The sequence below is a fragment of the Sciurus vulgaris genome, assembly GCF_902686455.1.
Source record: "Sciurus vulgaris genome assembly, chromosome: 3".
NCBI classification, from domain to species: Eukaryota; Metazoa; Chordata; class Mammalia; order Rodentia; family Sciuridae; genus Sciurus; species Sciurus vulgaris.
In genome coordinates this window covers 21,564,265-21,588,453 of record NC_136463.1, presented here as the reverse complement: position 1 = coordinate 21,588,453, position 24,189 = coordinate 21,564,265, and the positions used below count along the sequence as shown (strand labels likewise).

The 24,189-nt window shown below is 53.6% G+C and overlaps 3 protein-coding genes across 3 annotated transcripts in view; all 3 read right to left on the bottom strand.

Moving 5' to 3' along the window:
* Positions 1 to 6,629: 6,629 nt before the first annotated feature.
* Positions 6,630 to 9,565, bottom strand: KRT16 (keratin 16). The gene is made up of 8 exons (XM_079132823.1): positions 8,953 to 9,565; positions 8,431 to 8,513; positions 8,148 to 8,304; positions 7,873 to 8,034; positions 7,655 to 7,780; positions 7,124 to 7,344; positions 6,988 to 7,037; positions 6,630 to 6,859 (listed from the first exon to the last, which is right to left on the bottom strand). Exons 1-8 carry the CDS (start codon positions 9,490 to 9,492, stop codon positions 6,747 to 6,749), a joined length of 1,452 nt encoding a protein of 483 aa, XP_078988949.1. The 5' UTR covers positions 9,493 to 9,565; the 3' UTR covers positions 6,630 to 6,746.
* Positions 9,566 to 15,832: 6,267 nt separating this feature from the next.
* KRT17 (keratin 17) lies at positions 15,833 to 20,917 on the bottom strand. The gene is made up of 8 exons (XM_079132825.1): positions 20,417 to 20,917; positions 19,332 to 19,414; positions 18,760 to 18,916; positions 18,001 to 18,162; positions 17,311 to 17,436; positions 16,984 to 17,204; positions 16,859 to 16,884; positions 15,833 to 16,075 (listed from the first exon to the last, which is right to left on the bottom strand). Exons 1-8 carry the CDS (start codon positions 20,846 to 20,848, stop codon positions 15,981 to 15,983), a joined length of 1,302 nt encoding a protein of 433 aa, XP_078988951.1. The 5' UTR covers positions 20,849 to 20,917; the 3' UTR covers positions 15,833 to 15,980.
* Positions 20,918 to 22,742: 1,825 nt separating this feature from the next.
* LOC306657158 (keratin, type I cytoskeletal 42) overlaps positions 22,743 to 24,189 on the bottom strand; it is a 6,860-nt gene continuing 5,413 nt past the window's right edge. The window contains exons 6-8 of the mRNA XM_079132902.1: positions 24,187 to 24,189; positions 23,164 to 23,213; positions 22,743 to 22,995 (exon numbers count right to left, since the gene is read on the bottom strand). The exon at positions 24,187 to 24,189 is cut by the window's right edge and continues 218 nt beyond it. Coding sequence (XP_078989028.1) covers positions 22,898 to 22,995; positions 23,164 to 23,213; positions 24,187 to 24,189 — 151 coding nt within the window. The 3' untranslated portion in view covers positions 22,743 to 22,897. The remainder of the gene's footprint in view (positions 22,996 to 23,163; positions 23,214 to 24,186) is intronic.

Sequence of the window (24,189 nt, the reverse complement as noted above, 5' to 3'; positions counted from 1 at the left end):
GCATCATTTTTTCCCCTTTCCTATCTTTCTTTTTCCTGTCAGTCCCCTACCTGTTGCCCAATTCACATCATCTTCCACCCCAACCCCAAGACAATCTATGTCAATAGTTTCATAGGTATCCACTCATATTTCTGGTGTTCATATGGTCACACAATACATACATACGTACTACATGCATTTATGTAAATGAGAAATAAGGGATCAGTTATTGTTTATTTCACACAAGTAAAATCAGCATACTACATATGCTCTTCTCTCTCCCCAATTCCTGAAGGAATCCCTCCTTTCCATCTGACATGGGTCCAATTTATTGACCTTGATGACTACTTAATACACCATGCTATAAATTGATCATTTTTTATACAACCCATTCATTACCAATACAAAATTTGCTTTTCTTTTTCTGTCTCTACAAATAATATAGCAATAAATATCCTTATACATTTGCCCTTTACTACTCGTCTTTTATTTCTATGAATTTAACATAAATAAAGCCTTTAAATAAAGCCCTTAAATAATCTGCACATCATCTTTGCGATGGATTCCCACATCATGAGGCTGGAAAATTGTCTTGGAGGATAAAAACTCTGGGACTAGACAATGGAAGGATGTTTTCTTTTTCTACATTTCTTTTATGTCGTCTAACTATCTACATGGTAGATAAAAGTTTAAAGGGAAAAAACGTGTATCTGTTGTATGTATAATAATTTTATAATTGGAAGAGAAAGAGGGACCTCTGCAGCCCAGCCATGTGTTAGCAGGGGGTGAAGTCAAAAATGGAGTCTCATCCTGCACAGCCGCCATCTTTGCCTTACCACACCTCCATCTGTGCAAAGCCATCAGGGACCGTGGAGTATTAGGGAAAGGCAATGTGGAGATACACCTGCCTATGGTGGTGACCCGCATAGTGCCTTAGAGGAAGGAACAGGTCAAGAGCTCCACTGGCTTGATGCCTCAGCTCTGGCAGGTAGGGCTCCATTCCTCCATGGCTCAAAAGGGTATTCACTCTTTCATCTACAGTAGCTCAGGGAAACCCACCCATGGAAGCTGCTTTGTGCTGGCATAGTGAGAGATACATAGAACACATAGAAGAACTTGCTTCTGAAAAGACTGCATGGAAACCTGAAAGAGCAGCAACTTCTAAATAAAAGTCCATGGCTTGACTCCACAAATCTTGACTGAGCACCCCTTATGTATAAGGTACTGTCTAAGGGTTGTTGTTGACTAGAAAACAAAAAGTTTCCTTTGTGTTTGCCTTTCAGGGAGCTGTCAGAAGGTCTTAAATATGCTACAGCAGTGGGAAGGCAAGCATAGCAAGCTGCTTATCTCAGACAGCAGGAGAGACACTGGGCTTTTGATAGCTCTTGGAAACAATGGATCCAAAGAAAGCCAAACTTACGAGTTTACCACTAATTCATTTACATCAGCAGATACACTTTATGGGCTATCATTAATTCTTACTCTAGTTATTGTTTTAGCAGTTCGTGCAATTATCTAAAATAGTATTTCACAAACTCTGACACTAACTCAAGCCTAAGGAATCTGAGGGTGTGTTTGAAATAGACAAGTTACAAGGTACACAGGGAGTGCTCATCTCCTCACCTCGGGTCCAGGATTTTAGAAGTGGAAGAGGCAGCCAAGAGCAAGAGGCAGTCTGATTTGGGATTTGAACAGGTAGTAAGCATTTCTGGACAGAAAAGCTGGTTCCTTTATTGAAAGGGAAACTCACATGTCTGCTTTGATATTGTCCTTATTTAAATGAATCCAAATGTTACATATAACTAAAAAGAACGAATAAAAAAGTTTTTTAAAAAGGTTAATGTTCCATTAACAAGATACAGAAATGAACAAGAAAAACATGGTTCCTGCTCTCAGGGGTTTTACTAACAAGCTGTCAGACCCGGCAAATGTTTTGTTTGTTCGTTTTTCCCTCAATTTTAGAGCTTACTATGATTTGAATAGCAACCCAGACAGGAGTTCAGTCCCCAAAGTCATAGGTTAATGGTATCGAGAGGCTATAATCTTAATCAACTATGGTATGGGGGATATGTAGCATCTTTGGAGGTTTAGGTAAGATCATTAAGGTAGAGCCCCCATGACAAGAAGAAGGACAGGCTAGACACATAGACGTAGGCATATGCACTCACTGTCCCTTGCCAAGTGATGCCTTGTGCTACCTCGGGACTGTGCCAGCAGGAAGGCCATCACCAGAGGCTGAACCAACGCCCACCCACCCCCACCTACTACTTTGAAACTCCAGAGCCATAAGTCAAAATAAACCTTTTTTCAGACCCAGCCTCAGGAATTTCATTATAGTAATAAAAACTTGACAAACACAGACCTCAGTTTCCTCATCTGTCAAGTAGGGACCTTTCTTATGGAGTTTCTCAAGGGTCCACATGTGTGCACTCTGAAAAGAGAGGCACAGGTAACTTGTTTAAAACAACCACCACACCCAGGTAGAGGGTGTTCTGACATCTTGCTACTGATCAACTCATGAACATGTGTATCAGTTCTGAAGTTGTGTAGCAACCCTGGACTGCCTACGTCCCTGTGGAAGGGCCTTCCATAAGGGACAGATGAATCAATTTACAAAAGAAATACTTAAAAGACAATCTCAGTCAGTGCAAATGTTTTGAAATTCCCATTTCCTGCTTGCAAATTAGCACAACTTCTTTTAAAATCAATTTGGCAATATCAATCAAGAAACTTAAAACAGTTGTACCTACTCACTTAGTAATTATACGCCTGTGAATCTAGCCTAAGGAAGTAATCCAAAATATTGGTAAATTGTTGTGCAGAAAGATGTTCACTGCTATGCTATTTTCAATGGCAACAGCAAATAGTGAAAACATTAGAAATAGATATGCTTTTAATAATATAGGAAAATGTTTTCCTTATAATACGAATAAAAATCAATGTCAAGAGTGCTACTCAGTGATAGAGCACTTGGCTAGCATGCACAGGCCCTGGGTTCTGTCCTCAGCACAAAATAAAAAGAAGGCAAAATGATATGGACATTCAGTGTAATTGTAGTTAGAATTGTAATATGTATACATAAGCATAGTTCATGTGTACGTGTATGTTGTGTGTGTGTGTGTGTGTGTGTGTGTGTGTGTGTGTGAACAAGAAACTTGTTACCAGTGTTTACCTTTGCATATTGGGTTTTGAGTTCTTCTGAGTCATAGGTTCACCCTATGATGTGAGGAACAGAGTTGATGAACCTAAAAAGGGAGAGACGCTTACTGAACAGTGATTACCCATTATAAAGTAATGAATCAGGCTCAGCAACTTTAAAGGATAAATGTGATTTTGCCATGGAAAGCAGGGACTCGGGGTTAATCTAGAGGCTAAAGTGATGACTTATCTTCACCTCCTAAGCACCACTAAAATTACGGTAACCAAATAAAATCTGTATGGACGAACAGCAGGAAGGAGTTCATAGCAACAAAATGTTGCAATCTGAAAGACACAAAGAAAACTCAGTGCTTACCCAGGGAGACGTCAAGAGTCAAGTAGAACCATCAGAACAATGGGAAGTCACTGGTCCAAGAGGCACCAGGCCTCTGAAAATGGGGTCTGGTGGGCTAGAAACAGGAAAAGGGGTCAGGGGTCTCTCTCAAAAGTAGGGAGGTCTCCATAGTTCTTTCCACCTCCTACCTATAAGATACCAACCACTCCTCCTTCAGCCAGGAGAGACCAAGCAGGGCCAAGGACAGAGGTAAGACCCCCAAAATCTTCAGCTGGCAGATTAACTGAGACCGACACCTCCCCAGAACGCCCCCTTTCTCACACAGCTTCCAGAAAGTTGGTAGTTTTTACAATCCAGACAGGAAATTAGAGGTATCATTTCCAAAGAAGACCCCACCCAAGATAAAAGGCCTTACAGATACTGATGTTTGAGGTCCTCCAATGAAATACCTTATTCCCCACCAGACTATTCCATAGTGAGACCAATCAGGCGCAAAACCCCTGCTGTATGTATGTACGTATACACACACACACACACACACACACACACACACACTCTAGACAGTTTCTTTGTGACATGCTCTTAAATATGAGCAATTGCCAAGGACCACCAGACATTTAAGGAGAGCTTCTGGCATGAAAGATGAACGCAAGACAAAAAGGGGAAAAGGGACTCAGAGGAAACTGAGAAAATAGCAGAAATAAAAGATTTGTAGGTATCATGAATAATAGGCTCAAAAAGAGAGAGGCAAAAACATTCCATTCTAATACAAGAACAAGAGACTATTGAAAAAAAAATCCAAAGTCATGTAATATTTAAAAATAGCAGGGTTTTTTCTAACTCTAAATACTAGTTTTAGATGGCAAAGATATTGAAATTTCTCAGAAAGTAGAAAAAAGACAAGTTAAATGGAAAATAGAATGAAATACACAGAAAGAGAAGAGCTTCCAAAAGAGAGGAAGTGGAGGGAGGAAATCATGAAATAAGAAAATATCAGAACTAAGGAATTTGAGTCCCAACAGTGGAAACTTCTGCTAATGCCCAATCCAATGGATGAAGACAAAATTGCATCAAGACACCCATCCTACTAGAAAGAAAGAGAAGAATTGTAAAACATCTAGGAGGAAAAGTAGGAATAGGATAGTACAAAGGATATACAATCAAAATGACATAAAGCTTCTCAATAGGCATATCAGAAGCCAAGATGCAATACCCTCCAATGCTAAGGGAAAATGATGTCCAACCTAGAATTCCATACCCAGCCAAACTATCCCGCAAGAGTGAAGGTAGATCCCTAGGTTAGACATGAGAACTTTCACACATGATGTTTTCAAAAAACTCAGTGTCTATAAATCCTTGGGAAACTGCTAGAAACACACTTCGCTAAAATTAAGAAGGGAGAAGAGAAACAGGGAGATATGGGATTCAGAAAACAATGGATATAGAAAAAATAAGGGATGCCCAGGATGATAGTGAAGAGATTCTAGGATGATAGTTGGGGAGCAGGTTAGCACTCAGAAAAGACTAGAGCAGGAGGACAGAGCTCCAGGAGAAACATCTCCAAGAAACTGACATTAATGGAACACCCATGAAGAGGAGACATACTTCCAGCTCTGAGTTAGAGGACAAATGAATGATAGGTACATAGAAAACCTAAGCAAATTTAAAAAACATACATTTATTTCAAGGAAATTTAATATAGTACAAAACATGCTTTGACTATGAATAATACATGAGTAGTCATAATAATGTAAACATTAAACATTTAACTAATTAAAAATATTAATATTTTAAGAGGTGGGAAGAAGAGAAGTAAGGAAGAAGTTGGGGGGAGCAGATAATGTCATATATGAGAACTAAATCCTCATCTTTCATAGGAAACCAAGTAATTAAAAACTACAGTTGAAAAATTTAGAAATGGCAGTATATTCCTATCATTTAGAAATAAGGAGGTAAATACCAAAAGAAACAGCTTATGTTGAAAGTGGGAAATAGGAAAGCAGAAATGGAATCCACTTGGAAATGGTTCTTTTTCTCACACACAAAAAAAGCATTCAGATGTTTTACATACGTAACTTTGTTGTTGTTTTTTTTACTTAAAATTTATAAACCAGGGAAGGCATCAGGAAGAAGGAATAGTGACTGAGAGGTGCGGGCCATGCAATTAGTCAGGAAGGGGTGACTCATGGACACGGGGCAGGGAGGGGCAGCAGGACAGACTGAAGAGCTGAGTCCTAGAGGAAAAGGGAACTATCATGGTTGTTAAGTTGGGGAGTCCTGATTATATCCTGAGCTTGACCATGTTCTTGTGAGAAAGGTCTTTGGGTAGAAATCAGGATTGGGAGAGATGGACAGCAAGAAGCCCCAGGTAGTAGCTTGTGCCCAGTTCCAGGGAGAGAAGGAGAAGCGATGAATGTGGTGGTGGCCATGGGGAAGAGGAAGACATAGGTGGCCAATATTGCCTAGGGAACTCATCAGCACTCAGTTGACAGCTAAGAACAATAAGGAAGAGGAAGGTGTTGATGGGGTAGAAAGGAGGAGCAGGCTGGAGAAGGAAGGTTTCAGCTCTGGCCATGGATACAATCCCCAAGACAGAAGGTTCTCCCTTCCACACTCCAACACAAAAGTCACCACGTGCAATGCCGGGAGACAAATTGTGGACCTAAGAGCTCAAGCTGTGGAGTCTTTGGGGTTAAATACCTAAAAAGGTAAAGTGATGTTGAAAGAAAGATATGGACTTTGTAGCCATGTACGCTTGAGTTCGAACTCCAAATGTCACTTACTGTCTGCATGGTTTTATGCAAGTTCCTTAACCTCCCTGAATCCCAGGGGTTGTCAACCCCAAAATGAACCCGACCACAACAGTCCCACAAGGATGTTAGGGAGGACAGTGAAGGAACTTCTGTGGAAGGTCTCAAAGGACACCATCCACACCTGTGAACAGCCTCTCTTCCTGTGTCCCCCACCCACCCCTCCCTCATGGCATGGAGCTCTTCTAGGAAGACCCTTCCAGCTCCTCTGAGACATGTTGTTTCCTGCACCCCTCAGGGGATGGGACCCCAGGAGCTTCCCTGGGAGAAACCTTCAACTTCCCTCCCATAAGTTCAAGCACAGAGATCACACAGGTTTGCATCAACCAGAAAGTCAGCTTTATTAGCCCACCACCAGCACAGGGAAAAGGGAGACAGCTGGAGCCGCGCTGGGAGAAAAGGGTCCTGGCCCAGGCCTCCAGGAGGCGAGGCCTGCAGGTGGCAGGATGTCTGGTGGAGGCACATCAGTTCCTGGAGCTCTGGCTCTGGCTCTGGCTCTGGCTCTGGCTCTGGCTGAAGCTGGAGGAGCTCTGTTCCTTGAGGATGGGCCGGGTCTGGCGAGAGGATGAGGAGAAGACTGCAGGAGAGAGGAGAGGAGAGGAGGTGAGAAGAGCTCTGGGAGCTGAGCAGGTTGCTGGGCAGACCCAGGGGCTCTGTGGAGAAGGGCTTGGTTGGCCACGGTGCCTAGGAGCCCCAGAACCTTACCATCCCGGGAAGAATAGGATTGGCCAGATGAGTGCTGCGAGGATGACAGGCTGTGGGGGAAAGAATGGGAGCATTAGATGTGCTGGAGACAGCAGGGGGCTGAGGGACTGTGAGGCGACGCTGGGATCCCACTCACTGGGCATCCTCGCCCTCCAGCAGGCCGCGGTAGGTGGCGATCTCCTGCTCCAGCCGTGTCTTCACGTCCAGCAGGATCTTGTACTCCTGGCTCTGCTGCTCCATCTCGCAGCGCAGCTGTGCCAGCTGCTCCTCTACATTGCCAATCAGCCCCTGGATCTGGGACAGCTGCATGCAGTAGCGGCCTTTGGTCTCCTCCAGGCTGTTCTCCAGGGATGCTTTCTGTAAGTGGAGATTGGACAAGAAAGTCAACAGAGGTGTTCACACCTGTGCCTCCAGGTCTCTGGGCATGTTTCCTGAGAGATGCACGGATTTCGACTCCAGCTGGGATTACTGATTGGATCAGATAACATGGAAAAGAGGTATTCCACCTTTCTAGGCCTTAAGTTCTCCATCTCTACAAAGGGCACTATCATGGCTCCATTTCCACCCCTGGGGAAAGAAATGCAGGATGGGATTGTGGCAGTGTTGAGGGGAGTGGTGGCCACTGCTGGTGACTTGGGGGCTTGCAGTGGGGCTGCATCCTTCATACCATGCTGAGCTGGGACTGCAGCTCGATCTCCAGGCCCTGGAACACTCTGCGGAGCTCAGTCACCTCACTGCGGCCGCTCTGTATCAGCTCGCTGTTAGAGGCCACTTCCTTGTTCAGCTCCTCAGTCTGAGATAGGAGACAGGAGCAAAAGGTATGAGGCTCTCCTAAGCCTCCCCAGCTAGGAAGTCCTGCAGAAGTGCAGAGGACCCAAGCCTTACCTTGCTCAAGAACCAGGCCTCAGCATCTCTGCGGTTCTTCTCGGCCATCTGCTCATACTGGTCACGCATCTCATTCAGGATGCGACTCAGGTCCACACCAGGAGCCGCGTCCATCTCCACATTGACATCCCCACCAGTCTGACCCCGAAGGGCAAGCATCTCCTAGAAAGGGATAGAAGGGGGTGTCAGATCAGCTGACCCCTCTCCCGTCCCTAGGCAGATCCAGCAACGCCACCCTCCCAGTCTATTAACCCCAAAGCCAGCTATGACCTCACCTCCTCATGGTTCTTCTTCAGGTAGGCCAGCTCCTCCTTGAGGCTTTCAATCTGCATCTCCAGGTCGGCTCTGGCCAGGGTCAGCTCATCCAGCACCCTGCGCAGGCCATTGACATCGGCCTCCACAGTCTGGCGCAGGGCCAGCTCATGCTCATACCTGGCAAGACAGAAGTCAGAGCCTCAGGTCCCACCCTTGAGGCTTCCAAGGATTCAGGTCTGGATGGACAGCCCTACTTCTTTGTGCCCTGTGCTCTGCCCTCAGCCCATCATGCTGGATGCTCACTTGGTCCTGAAGTCATCGGCTGCCAGCCTGGCATTGTCAATCTGCAGAATGGGCTGGGCATTCTCCAAGGTGGCTGTAATGATCTGGAATGGGGATGACAGGACAGGAGGTCTGGTTAGTCAAGGATCCTGCTGCTCAAGGGTGAAGGGCAGAGAGGATCAAAAGGAGCCTCCCTAAACCGGAGGGTCAGATGCCTGGCAGGGCAGGTCCTATCTTCCCCAACCAGGCTAAGACATCTCTCCACTTGGCCCAAAGGATGTGCCCACATCTCCCACCAACCCTATCTTGGACCCAAAACTGAGAAACTGAGCTTGTAGTGTAATGAACCCTTGCATGCAGATTTAGAGTTCCAGACCCAGATGAGACATGGAGATGATGAAAAGGAACCCTCCGCCACCGGTTATCTGGCCATTACAAACGCACCTCTGTCTCCCTGTTTGTAAATGGAATTGCCAGAAAGCAATTTACTCAAGGCCACTGCAGCCCTAGTCTCTCTCAGTGCTCCAACCATCAGTCACCCACCTTGTTTCTGAGGTCCTCAATGGTCCTAAAGTAGGGGCTGTAGTCTTTGGTCTCAGAGGGCCGCTGCCTCTGGTACCAGTCTCGGATCTTCACTTCCAGGTCGGTGTTGGCCTCCTCCAGGGCCCGCACCTTGTCCAGGTAGGAGGCCAGGCGGTCATTGAGGTTCTGCATGGTGATCTTCTCATTGCCAGAGAGGAAGCCACCATCACCACCACCAAAACCAGCACCAAACCCACCTCCGAAGCCACCACCAAAGCCACCACCGAAACCAGCACCACCACCATATCCTCCACCAAAGCCACTACCTAGGGCCCCACCAAAGCTGCTGCTGCTGCTGAAGCCACCACCATAGCCGCCCCCCATCCCGCAGGCTCCCCCAGAGGAGAAGCGGGAGGAGGTGACTGATAGGCCCCCATAGGTGCTGGGAGCCCGGCAGGATCCTCCGGCCAGGACAGAGGAGATGCGGCTGGAGCCACCACCAATGCCACAGGAGCCCTTCATGGAGCTGGAGGAGGTGAACTGGCGGCTGCAGGAGGTCATGGTGCCAAGGAGGAGGTGAGTGAGCGGGCTGGTTGGCAGAGAGGAGAGAAGGGTGCTCAGGGAGGCTGAGAGGATGCTGTGGCTGTCTCAATCCCGGGGAGCCTTTATATGCACCTGGGGAAGGCGTGGCCCTCCAACTGCTGACTCCAGGCTCCCCTCGGATTTCGTCACTCCAGTCCTATCTGACTCCCCACTCTGGATTATTCAGCCCAGGGTGGACTCACTCCACCGTGTGCAGAGCCCTCTCGGGGTTCCCACCCAACTCTGGGGGTGTGGGGCCAAGTGAAAAACACACACAACCTGGAGTTGGGAGTGACTCAGGCTGGGCGGCCAGGAGTCGGCTCCCATTCCTAGAGCCCCAGGGGACAGCGGGGCCTTGGTGCAGGCTGCATTGTGGCAGTCGCGTCCCCAGGCAGTGAGTCAGGCCAGCAGAAGGACTCCCTGCCCCACAGTGAGTGCCTTGATTGAAAGAGGCCTCAGCGATGCCCTCCCCCCAGGCCGTCTTGGGATGCAGCTGTGGGGTTTTACAAGCCAGGCTCTGGAACAGAGCTGGGTTCTTGGTGGCATTCTGTTAGTCTCACTATGTGACTTGAGGACCCTCGCCTCCCTTCCCCGAACCTGTTTTTCCAAGACTGGGTTGCAAGACTGGGGAAGCTTTTCTATTTCTAAAAATCCTAGGACTCTCTTTCCCCATTGGGCTGCCATGGAAACAGTGCCCACTGCACAGTTGCATTCCTGTGCCGCCCTTCACAGCCTGCAGAGGCATGTCCTCTGGTCCCAGGGCCTCAGCTTTCTCATCTGTACAAGGGGAAGACACACCACCAGCCACAAAGGAGCATGCATGGAAGACCCCCTTGTCCCTGCCCCAGTGGCCAGTCCTGGGGCTTTACTTAGCCTCTCCATCCCTCCTTTGCAGCCAGCTTCCCCTGGTGTCCGCCTCTCAAATGTGGCACCAAGGCTTAGGCACAGGCACCCCCACACTCCCGCCTAATGAGCACCCCAACTTAGCCCATGCTCCTCTCCTTTACATACTGCCCTCGCCTAATCAGGGGCACCCACCTGTAGACTGTAGTGGGAGAGACTCCCTGTCCTGCCACTAATTTTTATGTGACTCCTGGCCCTGCCATGACCTCAGAGTCCCCACATGGAAACCATCCTGCCCAGGGACCAGTTCCCAACAGCTTCCCTCATGTCCACAGATCCCAGGCTGGGCTTGGAAGCTTTGTTCATTCAGTGGGGGAGAGGAGGAGGACACTAAGAATCTCCAGTCCCCTGCCCCCGCAGGCACTGCTATATCTGGTTCTGTGAGGCAGGCCTGAGGTGGTCTCCTGCTTTAGTCCACAGTCAAGGGAGCTGGGACACAGGAGGGTGAGTGGACTTCCTAAGTCATCAGTCAACAGGGGCTAAGATCTGAGCCCTTGCCAGTCAGCTCCCCCAACCTGTGCCCTGTCTACCATCCTGAACCACTCTCTCTGAGCTTCTTAAATTTGTATCATTTTCCTGATCCTCAAATTAATCCTGTAAAGTTAGGAGGACTGATGGAGAAACAGAGAGAGGGGGAGATTCACCTAAAGTTCTCCGCTTTAAGCCTTGGAACAGAAACTCTCCAAGCTCCCACAATGCCCTGCAGGTAGGGGCCAAGTAAGGTCAATTTCCACCCACCTTCCAGCAGTGCCTGGTATAAGCTCTGCCCACGGTGGGCATAACCTTCACCCGAGAGCCTAGCCCTGCACTGAAAGATGGAGCAAGGGTTGGGGATCTGGACCAAAAGACAGAGGCCTCATTGGGTGCTGGGGCGACCCATGATACTGGCCACTGTCCCTGTTCTGTTGGGGTGAGAGGAGACCAGAGAGGCCTGCCTATGCCTGAACTCAGCTGGGGCAGGAAATTCTGTCTCAGCATGACCAGGGCTGAGACATAGGGTTATTGCCACATCTCATTCAGGCTCATGGGCCATCAGCTCAGGTATGAGCAGAGCTGATGCACACACTTTTGGGGATGGACCTGGGAGAAAGAACCTGAAACTCCCTACCTCTAACCCAAAATATGGGCAAAGGGACCCCAGAATCAGGGACAAAAAGTCCAGTGTCCAGGTCTCAGGATAGGCCTGGAGTTCAACCACAGACTTCACCCTGGGGACTAGAATTGGCCGTTAAGGGCCACCAAACCCCAACCAGAGAGAGTGAAAGACTTGCCCGGGGTTGAACAGCATTGAAGTGGAGAAGCAGAGACTGGGATCCAGCACTGGCTCTCACCCTGGGGTCTCAGGGACCTCTTCATCCTCTGCCCCCAGTTTGTTTGTACACTCAGACACACACACACACACACACACACACACACACACACACACACACTCGTGTCCATTCCAGGAGGAGTCAGGGAGATCCCACACAGGTCCACCACTAAAGGTCTGGGGGTCTGTGTGGGCCGTGAAGCTGCAGGAAGTTGCTCACTGACCCGTCCAGCCTCTCAGCCAACACCACAGATCACGTGTCCACTGTGCACCCCTCTAGTCTCCAACCTTAGAAGAACTTGTCACCCATCCCTGGAGAGAAAACTAGAGCCAGGAATACAGCACTCATGGTAGGAAATCCTGGGTGCTTGGCCCCCAGTCATGCTGAGCGGGAATTCCATTACAGGAAGCAGCTCAGGAGGGTTACCCCGCAAGCCTCAGCTGTACAGGAGGGAGCTGCCCTCCTCTTCTGGACCCTCTGAAGGGTCCTTGCTTGGAGAGGCTGCAGCTGGGCTTGGGAGGAACCAGGCTGGCAGAGGAGTTGGGACAATTCTTCCATGCCAGCAATGCACACCTGCCCCAAGCTGGTCAAGGCTGGGACCTCTCAGCCTGGGGGGCACAGAATACAGACTCCTGCCAGATCTAGGCACCCCTCTTTTCCCTCCAGACATAGCCCCACCCCTGCCAGGATGAGGTCACATCACTCTTGCATTGGCCGGGAAACATCATTGGCCAATGCCACGCCTCAGCTTGTCAAGATCATCAGAATCCCTGTGCAGATTCCGGCCCCTGCTCCAACCCCTCCATTAGCCTTGCCAGGACAAGCCTGGTCCTGGGACTATTTTACAAGCTCCCCAGGAGATTCCCATGCTGGGGAGGCAGAAGGCAGTCCAGGGTGCTGTGAGGTGAGCGCAGGGAGGCGGAGGACGGGGGGCTGCACACACCCAGCCCCTGGGGGGCAGGCCAGAGCCACGGGCTTCAGAGCCCCACTGGGCCAGGACAGAGCAGCCTGGAGTTGGGGCAAGCAGAGCAGAGACTGGCAAGCCCTCCAGCCTCTCTGAGCCTCGGTTTCCTTCTCTGGGAAATGGGGATAACGGCAATACCGTACAGGCATGTCAGAGGAGAAGAAGGGAAATAAATTAAAGCCCTGGAAGACTGTGGCCACCGATGCATTTATTCAACAGGTGTCTGTGAAGTACCCACCATGTGCCAAGCTCTCAGATTCAAAGAACAAGACAGAGAAGCCCTCAGAATATACAATCTGGTGGGTGAGAGAGGGTGGTAAAGACAGTGCCAGTACTGTGTGGTCGAGTCATGATGGGTACAAGGGAAAAGAGGGGGCAAGGTCCCTCGGGGTGAGCAAATGTCTGGGTCCAGACCCTGGCTCTGCGCCTGGTTCCAGAGTCAGGAGGACTTTGGTGGTCCTTTCCCCTCCTGCATGTATGATGCCCACCATCTGAGGACAGAACTGTCACATCCCTCACACTGGTCACAAACAAGGGGCCTTCAGGGAGCCTGAGGTCCTATCAAGCTCACATCTGCCTCCTTTGTGCCTGGGGCGGAATGGCCCTGACTCTGGTCCCTCTGCTCCCCTCCACTCCCCAAGAGACCCACAGGCCTGCCGCTGTGCACTGCTTGCCACCCCTAAGTTAGGGCCTCTCAGAGCAGACCCTGTCCCTCTGGGCCAAAGCCAGTGTCCTCTCCTTCCCTGGACTCAGTGGGGAGCCAGGCGCAGAGCCAGGCACCGTCGTGGGCAATGTTGCCCACCTTGTCCTCCCTCCCGCAGGCCACATGCCAGATCAGGACCTGCCAGGGCATCAGCATGATAAAGGAAGAGTCCCAGGCTGGCTTCCGCTGGCATGGGCGTGGCCTGGGAATCGGGAGTGTGTCGTCATGGGAGAGTGGGTGCGGCTACTCCACGGGCAATCACAGACCACTGCCCAGTCAGGGGTGCCAGCAGGGTGGGCATGGGTGAATGGTAAGCCCTCTCCATGTAGTCCCAACACCAGGTCCCCAATCCAGGGTCAGTCGCATGAACCCAGCATCCTGAGCTTGTTTGGGGTGCCCAGATAAAGCCACCAAATTTCCCCACACCATTCCTTGGGGGCCCCCTCAACATGACAGCCACTGTCTCTGCTGGCTCTGCACTCACTCTCCGCACACCTGGGTACTCCACCCCCACCACCCACCTCCTCCATTTGTGGGAAGGGACTTAGACCCCAGCAGAGACCCCAGCCAGAGCTGTCACCAGTCCTCCCTGCACTCTGGCCCCTTCTCATCCACCCCATCAGGAAGAGTGGATCCCTAGAGTCTCCAGAAGAGGGACAGCACTGTCTGAGAGCCAGTGAGGCTGGGCACCTCTTCCCAGCACAGAATGGGCCCCTCCCACGCCCTGCTCCACCCCAGACACACCAGGCTCCAGAAGAAGGGCTGAGTCACTGCTCCTGGGAGCCTCAGTGTCCCCATCCATACAATGGGGTGCCTTTCCCAAGACTCTCCCCACTTCCTGGGACTGTGGTTCAGATAAATGAGCTCACCCTCCAGGATGAGCCATCCACAGCCCAGGGCTGGTTCTTCTGGTTGTGGCCACAAGTACAGCGGGGGTTGGGGAGTGGGCCTCCCGCCTGCCCCCATCGGAGCCATATTGTCATTGCTTCTAGGCAGCAGAGAGGCATCAGCTGTGATGGAGAAGAGCCTGCCTGGTTTTGGTCCTGCAGGTGCCCCCGTGACCTAATCCCCAGGCTCCAGCCGGTCCTGGGGTGTCAGGCTAGAAAGGTCATTAGCAGCCCCTCTCATCCCTCATTTTACACTGCAGCTTCTAAGGTCCAGAGATGACCTGCCACCTCCCAAAGTCCCCACATCCCAGTGACCATTGTTCTGGCCATTGCCCCCACCTGCTTGTTCCATCTCTGCTGGTCCCAAGCCCCCACCATGCCAGGCCTCAAGGGGCTCTGGATGCTCCTGTCCACGTCCCTGGGTTCCCGCCCTCACCTCCGGGCACTGGAAGATACTGCAGGACCCTGGTCTGATCCTGCAGAAGCTGAGAGCCCCCCCTTCGGCCCTGCAGTGAACTGGGGTGGGGACACCTCTCATCAGCCCTTTCCGCCTGCCTCCACTCCTCAGAGAGAACCCGAAGGCAGCGCCCCACCAAGTGGCTTCTGGATTTACTCGAAGGAAGACCCAAGTGTTTCCTCAGATTTGCAGGTGTTTCCTCATTATTTCCCACACCTGCCACTTGCCTGCCACCAGAATGAACCAGGGCTGGTGCTCAGAGTGCCCCGGGAGTGGCGGGGGCAGGACTGTCCCTCCTCCCCTTCCCCACCAGGCAGTTTCCCACCCTCTTTCACGACACTCCCACCCTAGGCAGGAAACCAAGGGGGGCCTGATGGCCAGGGAGAAGGGCCCTGTCCCCTGGGCACAGCCACCCTGCAGAGTACCCCACCTTGCCTCACCCTGTGCTAGGTGACCGTCTGAGACATCCCCAGAGGGGCCCCACCCTCTCTCCCACACAGGCTAGGGTCACAGCCTTCCCAGGAACACAAGCCTGCCAGCCCCTATTCCTGGGTGGGGCCACGGGAGCCCCTCTTGGGGGTTTCCTGAAACTCCCACAGGAACCTGGGCCCTCACCCCAGCCTGCCTCCCCCACCTGCCCAACCTCCGGGCCTCTCCCAGTTCTCACCCACCTCCTGCCCCCTCTCAGGGGAGGAGAAGGACTGGATGAGTCATCCTTGGGATTCAGTCCTGCACCTGAGATCTTCTGTCCATTTATGGATGAGAAATGAGGCTCAGTGAGGGGAAGAGACTATACCAATGCTCAAGGTCACAGAGCTACCCAGGAGGCCACCTAGGCCCACCCTGATTCACTGACCCCACCCCATGTCTGGCTGGACCCAGACTACTCTCCAGATGACCAGGGGGAGATGACTCAGGAAACAGCAAAGCTACCCCAAACTCTCCCCAGACTTCCTCTCTACCTGGTCCAAGCTGACCCCTGACCTGCACATCAACAACGGTGGGGGTCTGAGGACTGCGTCGCCTCCCCTCTGTTCCCTCCCAGTCCACCCTGTGTCATTTGCACCCACTTCAGTAGCCAAGACAAGCACACAGTTCGCCTCTGGGTCAACGAGCTTTATTGAAATCAGAGGGGACAGTGTGGGAAAGGGGCTGAAGCAGAGCACTGAGGCTGGAGCGGCTGGAGGCTGTGGGACAGCCACCCCCCTGACACACGGGGGGCTGGCCAGGAGGGACCGAGTCCTCAGCGGGTGGTCTGGTGGACCTGCTCGCGGGAGGAGATGACCTTGCCATCCTGGACCTCTTCCACAATGGTGCGCACCTGTCGGGTGGTCACGGCTGCAGGAGGAACAGGCACTTAGAGCTCCGCTCAGCCTCTGGCCCCTGAATGGCAGCCAGCTCCCTCCCTTGGTCCCCTCCCAGCTGCTACCAATGTCTGTGCTGGCCCCTCAACATCACATGGCACACGTGCCCTTCCTGCCCTTGCCAACACCTCCGTTCCATCCCGTCCCTTCCTGGTGACCCCATGCGTGTCTTTGTTCCCTAGATGGGTTATTTGATTCTGACACACTGTATCCTTCTGCAAGAGAAGGGCCATGTAGACCGGATGCTACGTGAAAGGGGTTCTGTCTCCATTTCTCTGCAGTCTCTAACACAGGGATTATGCCCCCAGCTGCCCCATCGAGACAAAATCCAGGTTCCCCATTAGACTACAAACCCCAGAGCTAGGATCTATTTTCCCATTAGTCTGGGATCTGGAGGACAAGTCCACATCCCTATCTCCTGCCAGGCTAGAGTCCCCAGATATAGGACTGGTTTTGCTCACCTGTCAGGTCTCAAGAGCAAAGATCATGAGACCCTGTCTCTCTATTCCCATCAGGTGAGTCTCCACAGCGGGGACCATGTCTCTCCATCAGAATCCAGGGTAAGGACCAGTTCCCTGCCCCGCCCCCCCTCAGAACAGCCAGGGCCTCTTATTTGATCCTTCCCTGAACATCAACTCTGAGTCCTAACAGAATCACCCCCAGTCATCAGTGAGGAGCTCCTCGGGAACCCTGTCAACATGCTGCTGGGTTTCCTGCCCCCTGCCCACCCCCAGCCCCCAGCCGTCAAGATCCTTACGTTCTTTTGGCTTGTACTGAGTCAGGCTGCAAAAAAAAAACACAGACAGGGAGGAGATTAGATGTAGGTCTGAGAGTCCAACCCCTGCCCCGAGGCCCCCAGCCCTGGTCCCGGCCCCCACGCACTGGGCATCCTCGCCCTCCAGCAGGCGACGGTAGGTGGCGATCTCCTGCTCCAGCCGAGTCTTCACGTCCAGCAGGATCTTGTACTCCTGGTTCTGCTGCTCCATCTCACAGCGCAGCTGTGCCAGCTGCTCCTCCACGCTGCCGATCAGCCCCTGGATCTGGGACAGCTGCACGCAGTAGCGGTTCTCTGTCTCTGCCAGGCTGCCCTCCAAGGATGCTTTCTACAGGAAATGGGGGAAGCAGGGCTTAGTTTGGGTGGCAGTGCCCCCTCCCCAGCACCGGGCCCACCACACACACACACACACACACACAGAGCAGCATTCCTACCATGCTGAGCTGGGACTGCAGTTCAATCTCCAAGGCCTGCATGGTGCGCCGGAGCTCGGAGATCTCGCTCTTGCCGCTCTGCACCAGCTCGCTATTGGTGGCCACCTCGCGGTTCAGCTCCTCTGTCTACGGACAGGACATGGGACAGAGCAGATGAGCCTGGGTCCCCTTCTCCAAATCAGATGATTCCTGGCCTCCATATGCTCAGCCCAGGTTCAGACAGGCACCTAGCTCTTCTCACTCCCTAAGGCCACGGCCACCTTTCTGACCTTCCCTGAACCTCTGGCCTCCTCCTAAACTGTTGGGAGCTGTGCCTTCTCACCAGCTTCCCACTTCCTGAAGCCCAGGAAATGGGCTTTGAAATGTTGAATTCTTCTGGTTAATCCCCTCAAGTGGGAGGCAGAGAACAGGAAACTTGAGAACCAGCCAGGACATGTAGCCTGGCCCCTGTGTAGTTCCCGACTCCTTAGATAAACTCCCTCTGCCTTTTTTCCTTGGAGACTCCCCTCCTCCCCACTCATCCCCCAGGCCCCAGCTTTTGCCAAGTTCCAGGTCTGTTGGTGCAGTGGGTGACCCTGATCCCCTGCATCCTGGCCCCTCACTGAGGATGGGGCAGCCCTAAGGTGCCAGGCAGTGAGCTACTGTTGGGGTTCATGCCCCTGCACCCCATCTAGCCTGCAGCAACCCCACCTTGCTGAAGAACCAGTCCTCGGCATCCTTGCGGTTCTTCTCTGCCATCTTCTCATACTGGTCGCGCATCTCGGACAGGATCCGGCTCAGGTCCACACCAGGGGCTGCGTCCATCTCCACATTGATCTCACCGCCCACCTGGCCTCGCAGGGAGTTCATCTCCTGTGGACAGAGGGATGTGGCATGAGTATCCAAGCCTGTTTGGGGTCCCCACTCCCAAGACTCCCCACACCCTTCATTTGGATCTGTCCACTCCCTGCTCCCACCCACCCCTCTTCCGTTCTGCCCGGCTTCTTTCCTCAGACCCTGCAAGGGATTTCTGTTCCTCTGCTCACTCTGGGGCTTGCCTCCATCATCATATTGTGCCTCCCTCGTTAGACTGAGGGCTCTCCAAAGACAAAAATCGAATTCTTAGGCCTGTGCCCCCCAAATTTCCTCCTCCAACTTCCAAATGTACTCGTGTACAGATTTGAGGGTTTAAACTGAGGCAAGATTCAACCTCCCCACTCATCTGCTATCATTGTGAGGGAGGCGCTGGTGGGTCCAGGAGTTTCCCTGGATGCAGAAAGGCAGTGTGGTACATGGAGGAGGCTGCCCTGTGGACCACAGGGATCAGGGCTCTTCAGACAGGGAAGCCCTGGAGGGTGACTAACCCAGCATGCCTGCTCCGCTCTCTCCCACTGCCTCAACCACAGCCCAGCCCCAGGGCCCTGCCACCCACTCCTCAGCCTCTTTGACCTACTGCCCCTGCCACCTCACCTCCTCGTGGTTCTTCTTGAGGTAGGCCAACTCCTCTTTGAGATTCTCAATCTGCATCTCTAGGTCAGCCCTGGCCAGGGTCAGCTCGTCCAGCACCCTGCGCAGGCCGTTGATGTCGGCCTCCACGCTCAGGCGCAGGGCCTGCTCTGTCTCAAACCTGCAATGGCAACCAGAGACTTCAGTGCAGGCTACTTGGACTTGCAGGACAAGGTCCTGGCCCCTCCCCTGCCTTCATTCTGCCAGGGCTCTAAGGGTTTTTGAGAGGGTAGAGCGGAATCAAAGTCCAGCCTGGGGCCCTAGGACCATCACAGAGCAGGACCCCACACTCACCCGACCCCCTTGCTTCTTACTCTCTCTCAGCCTCCCTCCTCCCCTCCCTCTCCTATCACCTGCCTAAGCCCAGTGACCCTCAGACATCATTGCATTTCTCATCCTGGACTAAGGTGTGGCCTCTTAGCTCCTAGGACTGTCCCACCCCAGTTTCTGGACCTAGCCACTAGTAATAGGGGATTCCTGGCGTGAGGAGGCTTGCCCCATGCTCTCCCTACTCCAGCCCCTTGACTGGTACTTACTTGGTACGGAAGTCATCAGCAGCCAGACGGGCATTGTCGATCTGCAGCAGGATGTTGGCATTGTCCACAGTGGCTGTGAGGATCTGGGGGTGGGAAAGCAATCAAGTCAGCCCAGCCCCCAACTCCAAGCAGGCCTCCCTGCCTGGGGGCCAGGACGAGCTGCCTTTTCAGGAACCACATCTTCCCACCAACCTTGCCCCTACACTGTGTATCATTGGTGGCAGAGACAGGCAAGAGGGACTCTCATGAGCCAAAACTTGCCTTCCCTACCCCATCCCTAACCCCCATGCTGGATTTGCCCCTAAGGCAGAGGAGGTGACCAGCTGGGAAGGTGGGAGCACCAGAGGAGAATGGGAGAATGTCTTCAGCACAGACATTCAGCTCTCCCAGAATTCCAGAAAGCAAAGAGGGGATGTGAGCAATCCCCTGTTGACAGCTGACCAGATGGTGCCTCTGAGGGTCTCCCCACAAAGGTTGCTAGAGGAACCCTCTCTAATAGTGATTTCAAATCACAAATCATTACTCCTGGTAAGTGTTAACTTGGGGCTCCTTCAGGCAGCCCCACCTTCTGGGGTTTGCTGAGCCCCAGTCTGGAGGGACAGGGAAGCCAGGAAATCCCCAAATAAGGCCCATGAGAGGTCATCCCCATATTGAGATCATCCCTCCCCTCCTCCCTCTCCTCCCAGCAGGTGCCATCAGACCCCCATTCCATTACACCAGCTCCTTCTGGACTCTTCTGGACTCTGCTCCAAAGGAGAGAGATGCCCATATGTCCAGATGCCCCACAGGGGCCCAGCCCTCCACATACACCTCCCATCCTATCCCACAGCCACATGAGGAGACTAGACACTGCCTGAGGAGAAAATTGATGCTCCAAGGAGCCTCAGGAGGCCTGCTTCTCCATGGCCCAGACTGCTGCCCCAGGAAAGGGCAATGTGGGCCACGTAGTGTCCCCAAGACAGGCTCTTGGACACCAAGCCCTCAACTCCCCACAGGTGGCAGCCCCAGACTAGACTCCAGGCCTTCCTCTGCAGGAGATGGGGAGAAGTCATGCTCCCCTGGACCCCTCCTGCAGCAGACCCTACCTTGCTCTTCAGGTCCTCGATGATGTGGTAGTAGTGGCTGTAGTCGGGGGCAGGCCCAGGTGCCTGCTTCTTGTACCAGTCTCGGATCTTCACCTCCAGCTCAGTGTTGGCCTCCTCCAGGGCCCGCACCTTGTCCAGGTAGGAGGCCAGGCGGTCGTTGAGGTTCTGCATGGTGGCCTTCTCACCTCCGGCCAGCAGCCCATCAACACCCCCAAAGCTGCCTCCATAGCTGCTGCCAGAGCCAAAGCTATAGCAGCTAGAGTAGTTGGCACCCCCCAGGGCACTGCCCAGGCCACTGGCGGACCCCAGCCTGCAGGAGCCGCCGCCCAGGCTGCCAGACAGCCGGCAGGAGGTGCGGGATGAGCCGCCCCCAAGGCCGGAGGAGCCCTTGATGGAGCTGGAGGAGGTGAACTGGCGGATGGTGGTGGTCATGGTGGCAGCGGGTGGCGGGCACAGAGCGGGAGGGCTCAGGAGGAAGAGAGGCGCCAAGGTGCGTGTCACTGCCGGGGCTCGCCCGCTTCCTTTATAGGCCGGCAAGTGGGCGTAGCGATTACAACAGGCTCGCTGCTCTGTTTCCATTCCCCTGGGCTTTCATCACCCTTGGCTACCTGCCAGCTCCCAGGTGGCTGCGGGCCCCCTCCCCTCCCAACATCAGGACTTTGCCTCATTTCTCCGAACCCCCGCGCTGGGCGTCTGCGTGTGCATGTGTGTGTCTCTGGTCTCAGGCCCGTCACCTGTGAATCAGGCAGGCCCTCCAGCTACGCTTTCCCATGACCTAATACGGAGAAGAGGAGAAGGCAAGACGTCATCGTGACAGGCCCTCCCAAGCAGCTGCCATCCCAGCCAGGCTGCCTGGAAGCTGGGTCTGATGAGGAGATGGGGTGGGCCCCCACCTGAGGTTGCTTTCCTTTAGCGCACGCACACCACCCCACACTCGCGGCAGTCCCGGTGCTGGGGAGGCAGAAAGGATGAAGCGCCCATCCTGCCTTGGAATCTGGACCTGAACCCACCAGCCCCAACCACACAGGAACTCCCTGAGCCTCGGGTTACTTGTCCAGATCTCAAAGGAAGCCAGGGCTTAGCAAGGGAGCCAGGTCCACATGCCCACCTCATTCCAGCCTAGGCTGACGGGGCTTCACCAAGACGTGCACCCATTCTCCCAAGGACTCCCCTTCTGTGAAGCCCTGACGCCTAGGGATGCACTCCTGGGGCGAAGGCTCCATCTGGCCAGCTTTCTGGCCCTGCCCCCACTCCTGGGTCCTTTTGGAAGCCAGCCTTCTCTTCTAAATCTTTCTCTTCCTCCCTCCTGCAGGTGACATCCAGGGCTGAGGTATGCAACGAGGAGCTTAGCTCTAGGATGGGGACGTAGGGGGCTGTGGGAGGAGTGTGGTGGTAAGAGGGCGTCTGTGAGGGGCAGGTTCATTTCCACCCTCCCAACCCCTTCAGTACCCCCAAGAGACCTCAGGGAAGGGTGAGGGGCCACAGGCCCTACAGAAACCTAAAGGACAGTGCTCAAAGAAAGACCCCTCAAACCCTTCCTCTCCAGACTCCCCAAGATGCGACTTCCCAGGGTGGCTGTGTGCCATGCCCCACAGCTCCACCCTGCCCTGCCCACCATCCCAAGCCCAGCCCTGGGTCCCAGGGTCCCAACAGGCCCGCTGGGCGGAATGTGGTCGTGTTTCAGACTGCCGATGGGTTCCACCTCCCAGACAGGCCCAGACAGCCCCCAGACAGCAGCTGAGAGCGTTTCCCCAATAGCCCAGCAGCTGCCAAGCCACCAAAGCAAACAGGTCGCCCCCCACGCTCACATGCACAGTGGCCACCCCGCCCCACACACACCCCCAGCTGAACTTAGGCAGAGCCAGTCTGGTTTCCTGGGCTGACGGTGCAGCTGCCACCCCCTCTCTTCCATCAATAGTGCTGCTCTGGACCACTCCTCTGTAAAGACTCCTGCCCTTGGACCCACCCTGGCCCGATGCAAGGAGCATTCTATAATTTCAGGGTTCCCCAGAAAGTCTGTGGGGCCCTCCCAGAGACCAGCCACAGAACACAAGGACCCAGAGGCTGATTCTTAGAAATTTCCGTAACCTGGCAGGCTATCCCGGGCCTCCACCCTCAACACTTCCGCCTCCTCCCCTCTCATCTTCCCAGGAGCCCCGGGCCTGGATGGAGTGGGCAGAACAGGTGGGCAGGTGACAAGCGATACCGAACGCTCAGTGAACTCTCCTCCTCCTCCAATCCCTCAGCCCACACTGCCCAAGCCAATGATCAGATCACAAGTTCAAGGATTGAACTTCAGCAAAGCTTTAATTGCAGTCACGAGGCAAACTCAAGAGGCCCCTCCATGAGGGGCTGCAGGAAACAGACACAGAGAGAAAGCAGCTCACGAGGTGGGGCTCAAGCAGGCCGTGGGACCTGGCTGCAGCATGCTGGGAGCTGGAGGAGATGGCTGCCCCTTGGCCTCCAATGCCCGAAGAGGCTTCAGTGAGTGGAGCGGTGGACCTGCTCGCGGGAGGAGACCACCTTGCCGTCCTGAACTTCCTCCACAATGGTGCGCACCTGGCGGCTTGTCACCATGGCTGCAGGCAGTGGAGGAGGGAGCACGGGAGCCTCAGGCAGGGGCCCCTACTCACACTGGCCACCCCACCTGTGGTTCCCCCAGTCTCCCACACAGAAAGATCCTCAGCCTCTCCCCTCCCACTGGGTCCGTGCTGCCCTTCTTGGGGCAAGATGGGGCAAGCTCTTACCATCCCGAGAGGGCTGCGAGACCAGGGACGAGGAATACTGAGTAGCCAGGCTGCAAGGAGAAGGGGACAGGTCAACCCAAGGGTGCTGGCTGGGCAGCAGGCCCCTGGGAGCATGTTGGAGAGGATCCACAGCTAGGGAGGCCCAGGAGGAGGGGAGAGCATTCCCTACAGACTGGGAACTCTCAGCTGGGAGTGCCAGAATGCACAGACCCAAGGATCAAGCCTCACAGGCTCCGCGCGGCAGAAGAAAAAGGGACAGCCTAAAGGCACTTTGTGGCTACTTTGTGACCACTAACCCAGAATTTACAAGGAGGCGCTGAGCAAGTGGTTTTTCCATATCCTGAGGAGCCCAACAAATAGACTCAGGAGAGACTGTGGTTAGACTACAGATGGACTTCACCACTGTGAGGGAGCAAAAGGCTAGAACGTGTGACTAAGCGTGGAGACTCCACCACAGGCTCAGCCCTTTGCAGCAGGGTCTCGATCAACATACCCAACCAGAGGGTCACCCGCCCTGCCCCTGAGCTTGTCCTGGCTAATAGCATCACCCAGCCACACAGTCATCCAAACCAGAAACCCAGGGTCATCATTATCACTTCCTCACGTGTTCACCTGATGTTCACTTAGCACTGACCGAGGCACGCTGGCCCCCATGCTCGGGTGTCCAGCCCTGCCTCTCTTCTGCCTGCACACCCTCCTCTCCCTTTCCCTGCCCCTGCCACCCAGCAGGACTCCTCTTGGCCTGACTCCTGCTCCTGACAGGTCTTCTCAGCCCACCCTAACCCCTCTGATCCATGTCTCCCTCTTCAGCCCAAGTGAATGTTCTATAAGGTCAGAACGGTCATACCCTCCTCTGCTCCAAATCCTGCCATGGCTCCCAACTGCCTACACGATCCACTCCAAATGCTTTTCTTTGGCATTGGAGGTTCCTCACAGTCAGGCCCCAGTTGGAGTGCCCCATTTCACTCCCTGGGCAAAGGGGCCTCTGGCCCACGCCAGCAGGTCCCCAGGCACCCCACTCACTGG

What these genes read in the sequence shown, in the direction of transcription:
- KRT17 (XM_079132825.1), bottom strand. Translation starts at nt 20,848, where the DNA reads ATGACCACCACCATCCGCCAGTTCACCTCCTCCAGCTCCATCAAGGGC. An exon ending in TCGAGGACCTGAAGAGCAAG is followed by an intron (nt 19,415 to 20,416) that starts GTAGGGTCTGCT and finishes TCCCACCCCCAG; the next exon opens with ATCCTCACAGCCACTGTGGA. An exon ending in GCTGATGACTTCCGTACCAA is followed by an intron (nt 18,917 to 19,331) that starts GTAAGTACCAGT and finishes TTGCCATTGCAG; the next exon opens with GTTTGAGACAGAGCAGGCCC.
- KRT16 (XM_079132823.1), bottom strand. Translation starts at nt 9,492, where the DNA reads ATGACCTCCTGCAGCCGCCAGTTCACCTCCTCCAGCTCCATGAAGGGC. An exon ending in TTGAGGACCTCAGAAACAAG is followed by an intron (nt 8,514 to 8,952) that starts GTGGGTGACTGA and finishes TCCCCATTCCAG; the next exon opens with ATCATTACAGCCACCTTGGA. An exon ending in CTGGAGGGCGAGGATGCCCA is followed by an intron (nt 7,038 to 7,123) that starts GTGAGTGGGATC and finishes TTTCCCCCACAG; the next exon opens with CCTGTCATCCTCGCAGCACT.